Raw genomic sequence first — 13,700 nt, 5'->3', positions numbered from 1 at the left:
GCTCATCAAGACTGCATCTATTTGATAAAAAATACAGAAAAATACAGTAATCTTTCAAAATGTTATTACAACATAAAATAATAGTTACTATTTTAATATTCTTTAAAATATAATATATTTCTGCGATGCAAAGCTGAATTTCCATCATCATTCCTCCAGTCTTCAGTGTCACATGATCTTCAGAAATCAGAATAATATGATGATTTATTACCAGTTATTTGATATTTTTGGATTCTTTGATGAATAAACGGTTCAAAAGAACAGCATTTATTCAAAATATAAATCTTTGCTATCACATTTATCACATCCTTGCTGAATAAAAGTTTACATTTCTTTAAACAATTTACCGAATCTTAGAAAAGATTTTTATTTTTAACTTTTGATTCATCAAAGAATCCTGAAAAAGAGTAACACAGGTTCCAAAACAATCTGAAGCAGCACAACTGATAATAAATCATCATATTTTCATGATTTCTGAAGATCATGTGACACTGAAGACTGGAGGAATGATGATGGAAATTCAGCGCTGCATCACAGAAATAAATTAGATTTGAGTCTATATTAAAATAGAAAAACATTATTTTACATCATAATAATATTTCACAATATATTCTTTTGATCAAATAAAGGCAGCAACATTAAAAATCATTCTGATCCCAAACGTTTGCATCATCTTTTGCAGTGAAGGTGAAGTAATCAAGCGGTTTAATAATGTGTAATATCGCTGTGCACCTGTAGGGGAGCTGTGCAGCTGACCTGTACCGTCACCCACAGCTGGACGCCGACATCGAAGCAGTAAAAGACATTTACACGGACAGCGCTGTGTCCATCAGGTGAGAACGAGCCTCGCTCCACTTCAGATTCAGATCGGTGCATTCACACCCGATTCACACCCGATTCACTTTCACAGAGAGTACGGCTCCATCGATGACGTGGACATCGACCTGCAGATCAACATCAGCTTCTTGGATGTGAGAACACACTTCCTTTATGACCTGTGCAACATTATAAACACGGGAATAAAGTGACGTGTGTGTTTGTAGGAGGAGGTGGCGACCGCGTGGAAGGTGATCCGAACCGAGCCCATCGTCTTACGCCTTCGTTTCTCTCTTTCACAGTACCTGGATGGACCAGGTGAGGAACAAGCATGCATGCATTTCTCATCTTAAATACTTTACAGTCATTTGATGTCGTTTCCTCCGACAGAACCATCTGTGGAGGTGTTTCAGCCGTCCACTAAAGAAGGCTTCAGTTTGGGTCTCCAGCTAAAGAAGTAAGTCAGCTATTAAGTTCATTATGCACTCTTTCTAATTTATGTATTCAGCAAGATGCATTAAATTTCTCTTTAGTGACAGGAAAGGCATTTATAATGCTACAGATTTCTATTTTAAATAAATTTCGTACTTTGTGTTCATCTGTGAATCCTGAAAAAATTTAATGCATCACGGTTTCTACAAAAAATATAACTTTTTTTAACGTTGATAATAATCAGAAATGTTTCATGAGCTGCAAATCCGCATATTGAGGGTCATGTGACACTGAAAATTCAACTGTGCATCACAGAAATAAATTACAGTTTAACAGATATTCACATAGAAAACAGATATTTTAAATTATAATAATATTTTAAATTTTTAAAGTATTTTTTATCAAATACTTAATACAGCTTTAGTGTGCATAATCATTAAAGAAGCTTACTGACTCCAAGCGTTCCATTGGTTGTGTGTATTGGAACACTGGCCAATCAGCATCTAGAACTGGAACACAAATTTGCATAAAGATTCTTCTTCGCTGCAGTTTTAGCATCAAGTCATTCTGATTGACCGAGCTGAAAATGTAACAAAAGGGTGTTGAAATACAGGCTGAAGCTTGTTTTGGTGTGTGCAGGATCCTCAGTACGTTCACGTCGCAGCAGTGGAAGCACCTCAGTAATGAGTTCCTCAAAGCCCAGCAGGAGAAGAGGCACAGCTGGTTCAAAGCCGGAGGAACCATCAAGAAATTCCGTGCAGGATTGAGCATCTTCTCCCCGATTCCCAAGTACGTCCTCATTGTTTGATATGAAGACACACGTCATACACGCTGACAGTCTGATCGTGGCTGATGCATCTATAATGGGGCTTTAATAAAATCAGCTGGAAGTGTTTTCCCCATAGGGGAACTCAGAAAACAACTCTTCAATAATCAGTTTGAAGCACTGAACCAAATCAACCAACTCCAGAATAATCACAAAATTACAATAAAAAAAAAATGTTAGCTTAAACTTAAACATTTAATCTTAACGTCTTCATAGCTTTTCAAGTAAATGTATCTCGATTCAAGAACATGTTCATATTCTTACTGAAAAACAAGACAAAAATACTGAGTAGAGTAAATATCTATTTTTTTATTTTTTTATTTTTTTTACTATTGAAACATTCTTAAATCAAGATATATAATAGAGATGCATAATGACATAAAATATTGAGTCTCTTTTTGTGAATAAAAAAAGTGTTAAAATTAAGTGATTTTATACTTAAAATAAAACAAAAACAAAAATTATAGGAATTGCCCATTTTGATTCCGAAAAATAAACTTTCTGACCCCATTGGCTTTTTTGGTTTCTTTTTCTAAGCTAAAAATGATTTCATTTAAAAAAATAAAATAATTTTTTTTTTTTACAAAAATAATCTTGCTTCTCAAGTTGATGCGTCTTGAGTTAAGAATGTTTAGATGTTTGTACTGGAAAACTAGACCAGAACACTCAATAATTAAGTGCTGGTTCTACTTTAGTCAGAAATCATACTTAAGCTAATTCCAGCGTGAACTCATCCGCTGGCTGTGGCCTCCATCTTGGCTCCAGGTCTCCCAGTTTCCCCCTGATCCAGGACTCGGTGTTGAAAGGCAAACTGAACGTGCCCGAGCTCAGAGTCCCCCGGCTCATGAACCGCTCCGTCTCCTGTACCATGAAGAACCCCAAGGGGGAGCTGTTTAGTTATCCTCCGAACAGCCAGGTCAGCATCCCGTCTTCCCCGACTGCACGCTTTCTGCTCTCCTCGCTTCTCCATCCCTGTGACCCCTCACTAGGACCTCCAGATTAAACATGGATGCACAGTCCCTCATCCCAGCCCTCCGACACCCCCCTCGCCTAACACGGCTGGCTGGCATCTTTCCCATAATGCTTTGTCTCCGTTAACCCATCAGACTGTGGCTGTCCCGGCGGGCAGGGCCCCTGCGCAGATTACCACCCGCCAGCTGATTGAGTTGTTTTTCTCATCCCAGGCGGGCGGACACTGCAAGAACATCCCCACGCTGGAGTACGGCTTCCTCGTGCAGGTACAGCCTCAGAGACATGCATCAGTTCATCAATTCCCATGATGCACTGTGTGCATCCAAACATTACATCCATGCATCTGAACGTGTGAGTGAGTCTAAATAAGGACCGTAAATCAGAATAAAAGGTTATAATCATGATAACCAGAGGATAAAAGCAATTGGCAAAAATTTACAGCTTTATTTTAGAAGTTAAAAAAATATTAAATTAAATTAAATTAAATTAAATTAAATTAAATTAAATTAAATTAAATTAAATTAAATTAAATTAAATTAAATTAAATTAAATTAAAAAAATATTAAATTAAATTAAATTAAATTAAATTAAATTAAATTAAATTAAATAAAAAAAATATTAAATTAAATTAAATTAAATTAAATTAAAAAAATATTAAATTAAATTAGAAATAAATACTGAATTAATGCACACCTAAGGTGATAATATTACAGAATTTAATCTGTCATAATGATAGATGATTACAGCATCTACCAAAAATGTACAGCTTTGTTTTAAAGTTTACAAATAAAATAAAATGAATGAAATAAAATTAAAAAATATAAAATTTCATTAGAAATCAAATAAAAAACAGAATTAATGCACACCTAAGGTGATAATAAAACAACATTTAATATGTTATAAATGTACAGCTTTGTTTTGAAGATTAAAAATAAAATACAATTAATGAAATAAAAAAATGATAAATTAAATTAGAAATAAAATTAAAAACAGAATTAATGCACACCTTAATCTGCCAAAAATCTTCAGCTTTATTTTGATAAATAAAATTTCATTAAATAACAAATAAAATTAAAAGAGATTAAAAATAATTCAATTCAGTCATACATCAATAGAAATAAAAAGAACTGAATAAGCATAAGTCTTCTCAGTTATTGAAACTTGGTAATTTAATGTAATAATATAACCAACTTTTATATGCATTAATGACGCACATGATTAAAGCATCTACCAAAAATGTGCAGCTTTATTTTGAAGTTAAAAATTTAATTAGAGACAAAGATCAAACAAATGAAATAAGCAACAGTCCACTAAATTATTAAAAATGAATGCACACCAAAGGTGATAATATAACTGTGGTCTGAAATCATTTATTTAGTTTTTACCACACAAGGCTGACCACTTGTGCGTGTGTTTATCTTTAGAAACTGTTCAGGTTTTCCTTCTTAAAAATGAATTAATCATTTCTTAAATCTCTTTAGACTACTTATAAAGTATTTTGTTTAAAACCGCTTTTATTAGTTCAGACTGAACATGACGGAGAGGTAACTGAACCTGTGATTACTTTATAGCTAAAAGTGACAGAAAAGACATTTATAAAGTTACAGATGATTTCATATATCAAATAAATGCGGTTCTTCTGAACTTTCTGTTCATCGGTGAATCCTGAAAAATAAAATGCATCATGATTTCCACAAAAATATTGTGCAGCACGACATTGATGACAATCAGAAATGTTTCTTGAGCATTGAATCATCATATTTTCATGATTTCTGAAGATCACTGTATAGACTGGAGTAATGATGCTGAAAATACAGATTTGATCACAGAAATAAATTACAGTTTAACAGATATTCACATAGAAGACTGTTATTTAGAATCACAATAATATTTCACATTTTTACTGTATTTTTGATCAAATAAATGCAGCTGTGGTGAGCCTAAACATGAAAAAAACTAGTGTTTTGTGTGTATTTGAAGCCCAACTGGAACACTGGCTTGACCAATCAGCTTCTAGAACTGGAGCGAACTTCTTTGCAATATGTGTCCCAGTGCAGTTTCCATCAGATTGCTGATTCGCTCTGTGATTGCGATGTGTTTCTCCATCAGCATCTCATCATCATCTCTGTCTTTCCTCCGTTAGATCATGAAATACTCTGAGCAGCGGATCCCTACTCTGAACGAGTACTGCGTGGTGTGTGACGAGCAGCACGTCTTCCAGAACGGATCCATGCTGAAGGTAAACATCAGCTGTCGCTCACGCCTAAAGCTGGGTTCTGTGCTCTGATTGGTCGGTTTCTTCCCGCCAGCCTGCGGTCTGCACGAGAGAGCTGTGTGTGTTTTCCTTCTACACGCTGGGAGTGATGTCCGGAGCGGCCGAGGAGGTGGCCACCGGCGCTGAGGTGTGTTTATTCCCTCCTCTGGTGTCCTGAGGTCTAGTGTTTGTGGAGTGATTGACAGGTGATGTTCATCTCTAGGTGGTGGATCTGCTGGTGGCCATGTGTCGCGCCGCTCTCGAGTCGCCGCGTAAAAGCATCATCTTTGAGCCGTATCCGTCTGTGGTCGACCCCAGTGACCCCAAAACACTCGCCTTCAACCCGAAGGTGAGCGTCTTTACTTGCACTCGTATGAACTAATGTTTGATCTGCTGAGGCTGGAATACAGTGCACTGAACAGATTCAGATTGAGATGAATGCATCATCCTGAATAAGATTTCTATTGATGTATGGTTTGTTGTGATAATATAATATTTGTCTGAGATGCAACTATTTGGAAATCTGGAATCTGAGGGAGCAAAAAATCGAAATATTGAGAAAATCACATTTAAAGTTGTTTAAATGAAGTTCTTTGCAATGCATATTACTAATCAAAAATTAAGTTTTGATATATTTAAGGTAGGAGATTTACAAATATCTTCATGGAACATGATCTTTACCTAATATCCTAATAGTTTTTGGCATAAAAGAAAAAGTAATAATTTTGACATGTAACGGTCAGGTCACTGAAACACAAATCCGGCGCTAAATGAAAGAAAACAAGTTTTAAATCCAAGATTTGGTGATAATAGCATAATGAGAGATTTACAAGCAATTTATCATTTTTTTGACCACAAAGACCAAATTAGGGAAAGGGTTTCCAGCACAGCAAAAAGCCTGAAAAGATCAAAAGAAAAAAGATCAGTCCATGGGGTCAGAAAACTTATCTTATTTCTCCCTTGAGATTTCTTTATATTTCAAACCCCACAAACAGAATTTACTTCTTGTTTTAAGCAGCAACTTGCTGAATTTTTATTTTGCTTCTTAAGTAAATGTATCTTGATTTAGGAATGTTTTGATGTTTGTAGCAAAAGACAAAAACAAAAATAGACAAATAATTTTTTTTGCAGTGTATTATGATTTATATCAACTTTAACCAGGATCAAATCTCTCCTCCTTTGTCTCTCTCTCTCTGTGTGTGTGTGTGTGTGTGTGTGTGTGATCATTGTACTGCTCCTGTGCCGAACAGAAGAAGAATTATGAGCGTCTGCAGAAAGCTTTAGACAGTGTGATGTCTATTCGGGAAATGACACAGGTATTCATTAATATTTCATGATATATCTGGTTTATAGTCCAATTGAGTTTTTTGAGGCACTGTTGAGCAATGATGCATAAATATTTATTCATATCTTATTTGTTTCTATTTGTTCATATAGAAATCATGCAAAGACTAAATTAAAGTATATATATGATTATATAATATATATGATGTTGATAAATGAGTTTTTACATAACTGTATTTGTATTATCAGGGCTCATATCTGGAGATTAAGAAGCAGATGGATAAACTGGATCCTCTGGCTCATCCGTTATTGCAGTGGTGAGTTAAATAGCAACAGGCCGAGCTTTACACTGATTTTACCACAGTAAGTGTGTTTACACCTGTCTGATGGTTTATTGCTTCATCCGTCTCTCTCTCAGGATTATATCCAGTAATCGCTCTCATATTGTGAAGCTGCCGCTCAGTAGGGTAAGATGAACACTGTTAAATGCATGAACAGCTTTCCTTTCATACACTTGTGTTTTTCTCGTCTTCACTTTTGTATTTTGTTGCTGCAGCAGCTGAAGTTCATGCACACGTCTCATCAGTTTCTGCTGCTGAGCAGCCCGCCAGCAAAAGAAGCTCGATTTCGCACCGCAAAGAAACTCTACGGCAGCACCTTCGCCTTCCAGTGAGTCACATAGACACACACACACACACACACACACACACACACACACACACAGAGAATCAGTCACGTCAGAGCCCATCACTTCACTGTCTGCACTCGCTGCATACAAGAGACATGAACCAGAAAAGTTTGTTTCTGCTCTGAATATTTGGTGTGTTGTTTTTATTACTGTTTTTATTTTGATCAAATAAATGCAGCCTGACAAAAATGAAAACATAAGACTTCTTTCAAAAATAACAAACTAGAACGCCTCCATTATAATCAAAAAGCTGTCTGCAGTAAATGCAAGTGATGCAGTGCGTCAGACTACTTTTCTTATAAATTAAATTTTTCTTACAAACAATTTTTTTCTTATAAACTAAATTTTTTCGTACAAACTATATTTTTCGTACAAACTACATTTTTTGCACAAACTACTTTTTTCGTACAAACTACTTTTTTCGTACAAACTACTTTTTTCATACAAACTACTTTTTTCATACAAACTACTTTTTTCGTACAAACTACTTTTTTCATACAAACTACTTTTTTCATACAAACTACTTTTTTCGTACAAACTACTTTTTTCATATAAACTAAATTTTTCTTACAAACTAAATTTTTCTTACAAACTAAATTTTTCATACGAACTACTTTTTTCGTAGAAACAAAATTTTTCGTACAAACTACTTTTTTGCATAAACTAAATTTTCGTACAAACTACATTTTTTGTTCAAACTACTTTTTTTCGTACAAACTACTTCTTTCGTATAAACTACATTTTTCGTACAAACTACTTTTTTCGCATAAACTAAATTTTTCTTATAAACTACTTTTTTCATACAAACTACATTTTTCGTACAAACTATTTTTTTTTCGTACAAACTACATTTTTCTTACAAACTGCTTTTTTCGTACAAACTACATTTTTCTTAAAAACATAATTTTGATGACAAACTACATTTTGCTTTATTGAATATAACTTAATTGTTTGCCTCTACAGTTTTGTACTAAAGATCATTGCTTTCAGAATCTGTTTTGGTTGCATTGGGTGCACAGTGTAGAAATTGGGATCCCAAATCCCAAATCCTCTTTTCTATTGAGAAACATCTATTTTACTAGTTCCAGGGCCTGTTTTATAGCCTATTCATGAGAATCTGCCAACAAATCAGATTCATAAGCCTCTGATCAGGTTACTATTCAGAGCTCTGTGAAATATTCCCTACAGTCTTGACAGACCACCAGAGAAATGATGTCAAAAGAACAAAATATAATGACAGGTTTATATCAGGTGGTATAAATTTAAACACTACTGGACGACACATCAGTTTCTTTTTTGGTGCTATTTCTGTTCTTTTTGTGTTATTTTTGTGGACACATTTCCACTTTTAGAAATAAAAGCCATCCAAAAACAGCCAACAAAAGACAAGCATAACTCAGAAATATCTCCAAGCGTCTGTGTTTAAAAATACTCTTGTGCCAGATTTAACAATCGACCGCTGTGCTTTTCCTCCATGAACGTTGCATCATACTGTACGAGATGTGTGAGTGATGCATGATCATAAAAAACTCACTTGTTTCTCTCTCTAGTGGCTCGCATATTGAGAACTGGCACTCAGTTCTGAGAAATGGACTGGTCAATGCATCTTATACTAAACTGCAGGTATGTAAGTGACATCTCCTCGTGGGACAGCTCATGCTCTCTGCTATCTTTCTCTTGTTTTCCAGAACAAATATCAAAAAGAATTATTAAACCACATTTACTTCCGAAGCAAAGTGGCATGAGGCTTGTTTTCTAAGAAAGTGACTTTATGTGTAAAACAAGAAAAGTATCTACTAATGGGGTCAGAAAAATCTACTTAATTCCAAGGGAGAGGTTTTTTTTCTGACTGGTTGATATTTTTCTGGTTTCAAACTAAAGCTTACTTAAGTTTAATCAGAAAACAGGACTTGTTTTCATCTTTATTTAAGAATATTTAAATATTTGTGGGGGAAAACAAAACAGAAATGCTAAGAACTAACATCAGTCTGAGGCGTCCACTTATAATCTTTAAAAATAATAGTTATTTTGCATTTTTTGTCCAATGCATGTTTAATTCTCACTGAATTCTCAATGATTTCCTTTGTATTCTTGTATAGTTTTCCAGAGCGAATTTCTAAACATTCAAAAATCAACATGCATTTATTTGAAATGCAAAATGGCAAAAGCGTTTAATGAGAAACTAATCAATATGAAGTGACCTTATGTTTAAAACAACAAAATATCAGTCAATAATAAACTACGTTTCTTTTTCTGAATAATCAATGCTTTTTCTTTGTTTCGAGTATCTGTACGTTTTTCAGAAAATGTTATCTTTTTGATGTTATTATCTTGATTTTAAGAATATTTAGATATTTTTACTTCCCCTTCGACATCTTAAAAAAATATGAACTTTGCATCTTTAATCCAATTTAGTGTAAAAATTATGTTATTACAAATCATAGCAGGTTTACGTCTGGTTCGTTCATCACACTGGAAAAGGAAGGTCAAGATGCATTGCATTGTGGGATACACCACATTATGCAAATATGCTAAAAATAAATGTCGTTCTCAAGGTTGCACTAACTGAAGACTTCGGGATCAGTGATGTTCGATGAGGTTTCTAGAGCGTTTGTGTTCAACACTGAAGATGAAGCTTGCCAGGAAAACTAAGAGCTTTCCATTCATTCTCCTGGAACGACTTCCATCTTTAAATGCATTCAGTCGTACAGCTTTAAATGCATCTTCACAGGAAACCATCATCATCATCATCCTCACCTTCTGTATTCTTTCCTTTCATGCTTTCGGTCATCTCCCACCATGCTTTCTTCTTCTTTTATTGAATGCATCCCATCAGACGTCTGTGATGTGTTTCTCTTCTGTCACGGGGAGCGTGTGCAGAGCGTGTAACTCTCTCCTCCTCTTCTTCTTCTTCTTCTCTTTCATCAAAGCTGCATGGAGCAGCGTACGGGAAGGGCATCTATCTGAGCCCCATTTCCAGTATTTCCTTTGGATACTCAGGTAGGATCCAGACCGGTGTCCTCTGTGTTTCTCTGTGGGTTCCTCATCACATCTCGGTCTGTAACAAACACCTCGTCTGTTTCCTGATCCGTGTGAATGCTTTGTTGTGCGTGGACACACTCTTATTCTTGTATGTGCTGGATTTAGTTTTTCCTTTTCCAATCTGCAAACAAACATTTTCTTCAAGTATCCCTACAACAAAATATATTGATACAACTGATTGTATTGATACTTGATACAATCGGTTTCTTCCTCTGTATTCTTGTCATGTTGTTGCAGATTTAAATATTGTAACATTCATTTATTTGAGAAGCAAAATGACTTGACATTAATAGATATTTTAGATATTAAGTCTTGTTTTATGAAGAATGTAATTGTAGAAATGTAAAAAAGGCAAATAAATAAATACATTCTAGGAGTAAGATGTGGTAAGAAAAATAAAGTTTATTTAAAGGGAAAACAAGATTATTATTTTCTTTTTTTTAAGGACAGTTTTTCAGAAAATAAGTCTTTTATCTAATGTCATTAGTATTTGCATCTTAATTTAAGAATGTTAAGATATTTTTACTTTTAAAAATGAAATCTTGGGTAAAAATATATATAAAAAATTATACTTTTTTTTATTTTTATTATTATTATTAATTTTCTAAAAGCAAATCATAAAATCTCTTGCAATGTTACCTGAATTTTTTTTTTTTTTTTTTACTGAAAAACAAGTCAAATCTGACTATAAAAAAAAAACACACACACATTGCAAAATCAACCACCCAATGCACTTTTTGTTAATATAGCTGTCAAAAATGTCTAAGTAATAAATTCTAGAAAGAACGACACTGAACACATACTGTAGATTAAATGTATTTCTATTCTAAGAATAAGAAAACACATAAAAACATAATGCATAACATAATGCATAACATAATGCATAACATAATGCATAAAAACACTGACCGATTCTGTTCAAGGGATGAATGCAAGATTGAATGTTGATCGATTGATTGATTTTATTTCAGGAATGGGGAAGGGGCAGCATCGCATGCCCACTAAAGATGAGTTAGTCCAGCGATATAATCGAATGAACACCATGCCACAGGTACGACAGAAGCATCAGAAGCATGTGCTCAGAGTCTCAGAGGAGTAAATAAGAGTTATTTGTCCTTTAACAGAGTCGTCCCATTCACTCACGCTTCCTCCAGAGCAGGAACTTAAACTGCATCGCTCTCTGTGAAGGTGAAACCTGCTCTTGCAATTCAGTTTGAATATCTATTGCTTGATGGCTTCCCTCGTGTGAGCTGAAATCCTGTTTCTCAAGCAAGACTGACACACGGACTGACGACTGTGTTTCTGTGCTGACAGTGATCACGTCTAAAGACCTGCAGAAGCATGGGAACATCTGGGTGTGTCCGGTGTCTGACCACGTCTGCACACGCTTCTTCTTCGTGTGAGGAATCTACGGAAGCCCACAGAGGCCACGCTTTTCTCTTGTTTTCTTCTGATCTCAACTTAGTTTTCTTGTGGATCCTTGACATAAAAAACTGGTTGTTTTCTCGTGATCGGGATTCAATTTTCTGTGCACTAGAATAAAATAATAAATAATAATAAGACTGTGTATTTTTAGTATCATAAGTTTTTATGAATTTATCATAGTTTTTATGAATATTTTTTCTTTTATTTTTTATACTTTAGTTAAAGTTTTATTAATTTTGTTGTGGGTTTTTATCATTTTTTTGGTTGTCATTTTTGTTTTTATTATATCATTTTTATACATTTTTGTTCCTGTTTCAGTTATTTTAGTACCAAGATAAACTAAATTAAAATGAAAAATATAGATTTTTTTTAATATTTAATTTCATTTTGGTGTGTTTTACTTCTTACATGATTAATCTACAGCACTTAATAGGCAAAGGTACACATGCCTGAGGTATAAGCTTAATTAAATTCATTAATTAATTAGAGCTATTGTTTTGATACTGGGTCGGATGTTTATGTCAAGATCAAAAGAAACAAATATTTTGTTATGATCAGAAGAAAAAATGTTTTCAAGTACAAATATCAAAACATTCATGAATCAAGAAACATTTACTCGAGAAGCAAATTTGCATAAGAAGTGTTTTTTATTTCTTAAAAAAAGAGATGATTTTCTCTAATTTTAAACAAAAACTCTTTTATTTTTGATGCATTTTTCAGAAAACAAGATTTAAGAAAGTTTAGATATTTGTACTGGAAAACAGAAAAAATACTTTTGCAGTGATTTGATAAAAAAATGAAGTAAATTATATATATAAATACACAAAGCAGGGACATATGCTTTATAAATAACCTATGCATATATATTTTCATTAAAAATTGTGCACAAAAATTGTGGCATGCACAGGCGGTTTGATATATGATTATTGTACATTTAAATATATATATTTTTAGTTTTTCATTTTTATGTATTTTGGTCTTTTTTATTTTATAGCTTTATTTTTTTATTATTTAAGCTTTAGTTTTTAGTTATTTTAATACTTGAACATATTTTATTTGCCAAGGCAAATTACTATTTTTTTTATTTTTATTATTATTATTTTTTTTATTGTCTGTTATATTTTGTTTTATTTTAGCTTTATTGCGACTAACAAAAACGCTTTGCATAGTTTCAGCTAACAATAAGAACACTAATAGGCTACTGTCAAGTGAAAGCCGCTCACAAAGCATGAATATATTGAAGTGTAACATATGAAATATTGTTTTAATGTGATCGGTGTGTGTGTGTGTGTCAGGTACGAGGACGGTCAGGTGGGAGATGCTAACATTAACACACAGGAGCCTAAGATCCAGAAGGAGATCATGCGTGTGATCGGCACCCAGATCTACTCCAGCTGAAGGAGGACTTTCCTGAGAGCGACACGTTTAAGGGATAAGCCCCGCCCACAACCCTTCGACTTCCCACAGAGCCGCTGTCAATCAAAATCAGCCTGGCGCCTGATTGGACGAGACGGTTGGCCAATGAACTCGCAGGAGCGTGAAGTCGCACCTGTTGCTCGTTTGATCCTCTTCATATCAGTTCGATGGATCTATACACATACAAACAAGAACGTCGTTTAAAAATGTTTATTATTGGATGTAAATGATGAATCTGTGTTCGTATCTTCTTCATCTGTCTGCTCCGCTGCTCTTTCTGACTGATGACATTTATTAATATCCCAGATGTATTTATCTAGGAGTCTCCTGCTGGAAACAATTTCCTGTCGTTCGTTGATTAATCACCCGACAGATCACGGATGAGAGGACGTCGTTACTCACGTTTAGACTTTTCTCTTTTACGTGACGCCGTTTTGATGCCGTCATCAGGCTTTATTTGCATTCTCAGACATTCCCAGGGCTTGTGGGTAATTTTTCACAAACCCTGCAGAGGGAAGATGTACAGCTGCAGTCAAACATTTGGA

General features: G+C 34.3%; 1 protein-coding gene across 4 annotated transcripts in view; it reads left to right on the top strand.

The window, feature by feature from the left end:
* LOC113118067 (poly [ADP-ribose] polymerase 6-like) overlaps positions 1-13,700 on the top strand; it is a 23,841-nt gene extending 10,141 nt beyond the window's left edge. For 2 of the 4 annotated variants that reach the window (XM_026286942.1, XM_026286941.1), the window contains 20 exons: positions 739-833; positions 911-971; positions 1,044-1,134; positions 1,207-1,273; positions 1,888-2,037; positions 2,840-2,990; positions 3,181-3,312; positions 5,190-5,285; positions 5,356-5,448; positions 5,524-5,649; positions 6,551-6,616; positions 6,834-6,901; positions 7,003-7,051; positions 7,141-7,253; positions 8,823-8,895; positions 10,203-10,272; positions 11,286-11,365; positions 11,439-11,502; positions 11,629-11,713; positions 13,035-13,700. In XM_026286942.1, the coding sequence (XP_026142727.1) occupies positions 739-833; positions 911-971; positions 1,044-1,134; positions 1,207-1,273; positions 1,888-2,037; positions 2,840-2,990; positions 3,181-3,312; positions 5,190-5,285; positions 5,356-5,448; positions 5,524-5,649; positions 6,551-6,616; positions 6,834-6,901; positions 7,003-7,051; positions 7,141-7,253; positions 8,823-8,895; positions 10,203-10,272; positions 11,286-11,365; positions 11,439-11,502; positions 11,629-11,713; positions 13,035-13,137 (1,833 nt within the window). In that variant the 3' untranslated portion in view covers positions 13,138-13,700. The remainder of the gene's footprint in view (positions 1-738; positions 834-910; positions 972-1,043; positions 1,135-1,206; positions 1,274-1,887; positions 2,038-2,839; positions 2,991-3,180; positions 3,313-5,189; positions 5,286-5,355; positions 5,449-5,523; positions 5,650-6,550; positions 6,617-6,833; positions 6,902-7,002; positions 7,052-7,140; positions 7,254-8,822; positions 8,896-10,202; positions 10,273-11,285; positions 11,366-11,438; positions 11,503-11,628; positions 11,714-13,034) is intronic. The other 2 variants (XM_026286943.1, XM_026286944.1) reach the window with 2 other exon arrangements.

The sequence above is a fragment of the Carassius auratus genome, chromosome 18 (genome assembly GCF_003368295.1).
Source record: "Carassius auratus strain Wakin chromosome 18, ASM336829v1, whole genome shotgun sequence".
Taxonomy (NCBI): Eukaryota; Metazoa; Chordata; class Actinopteri; order Cypriniformes; family Cyprinidae; genus Carassius; species Carassius auratus.
This window is presented reverse-complemented; position numbering and strand designations above follow the sequence as displayed.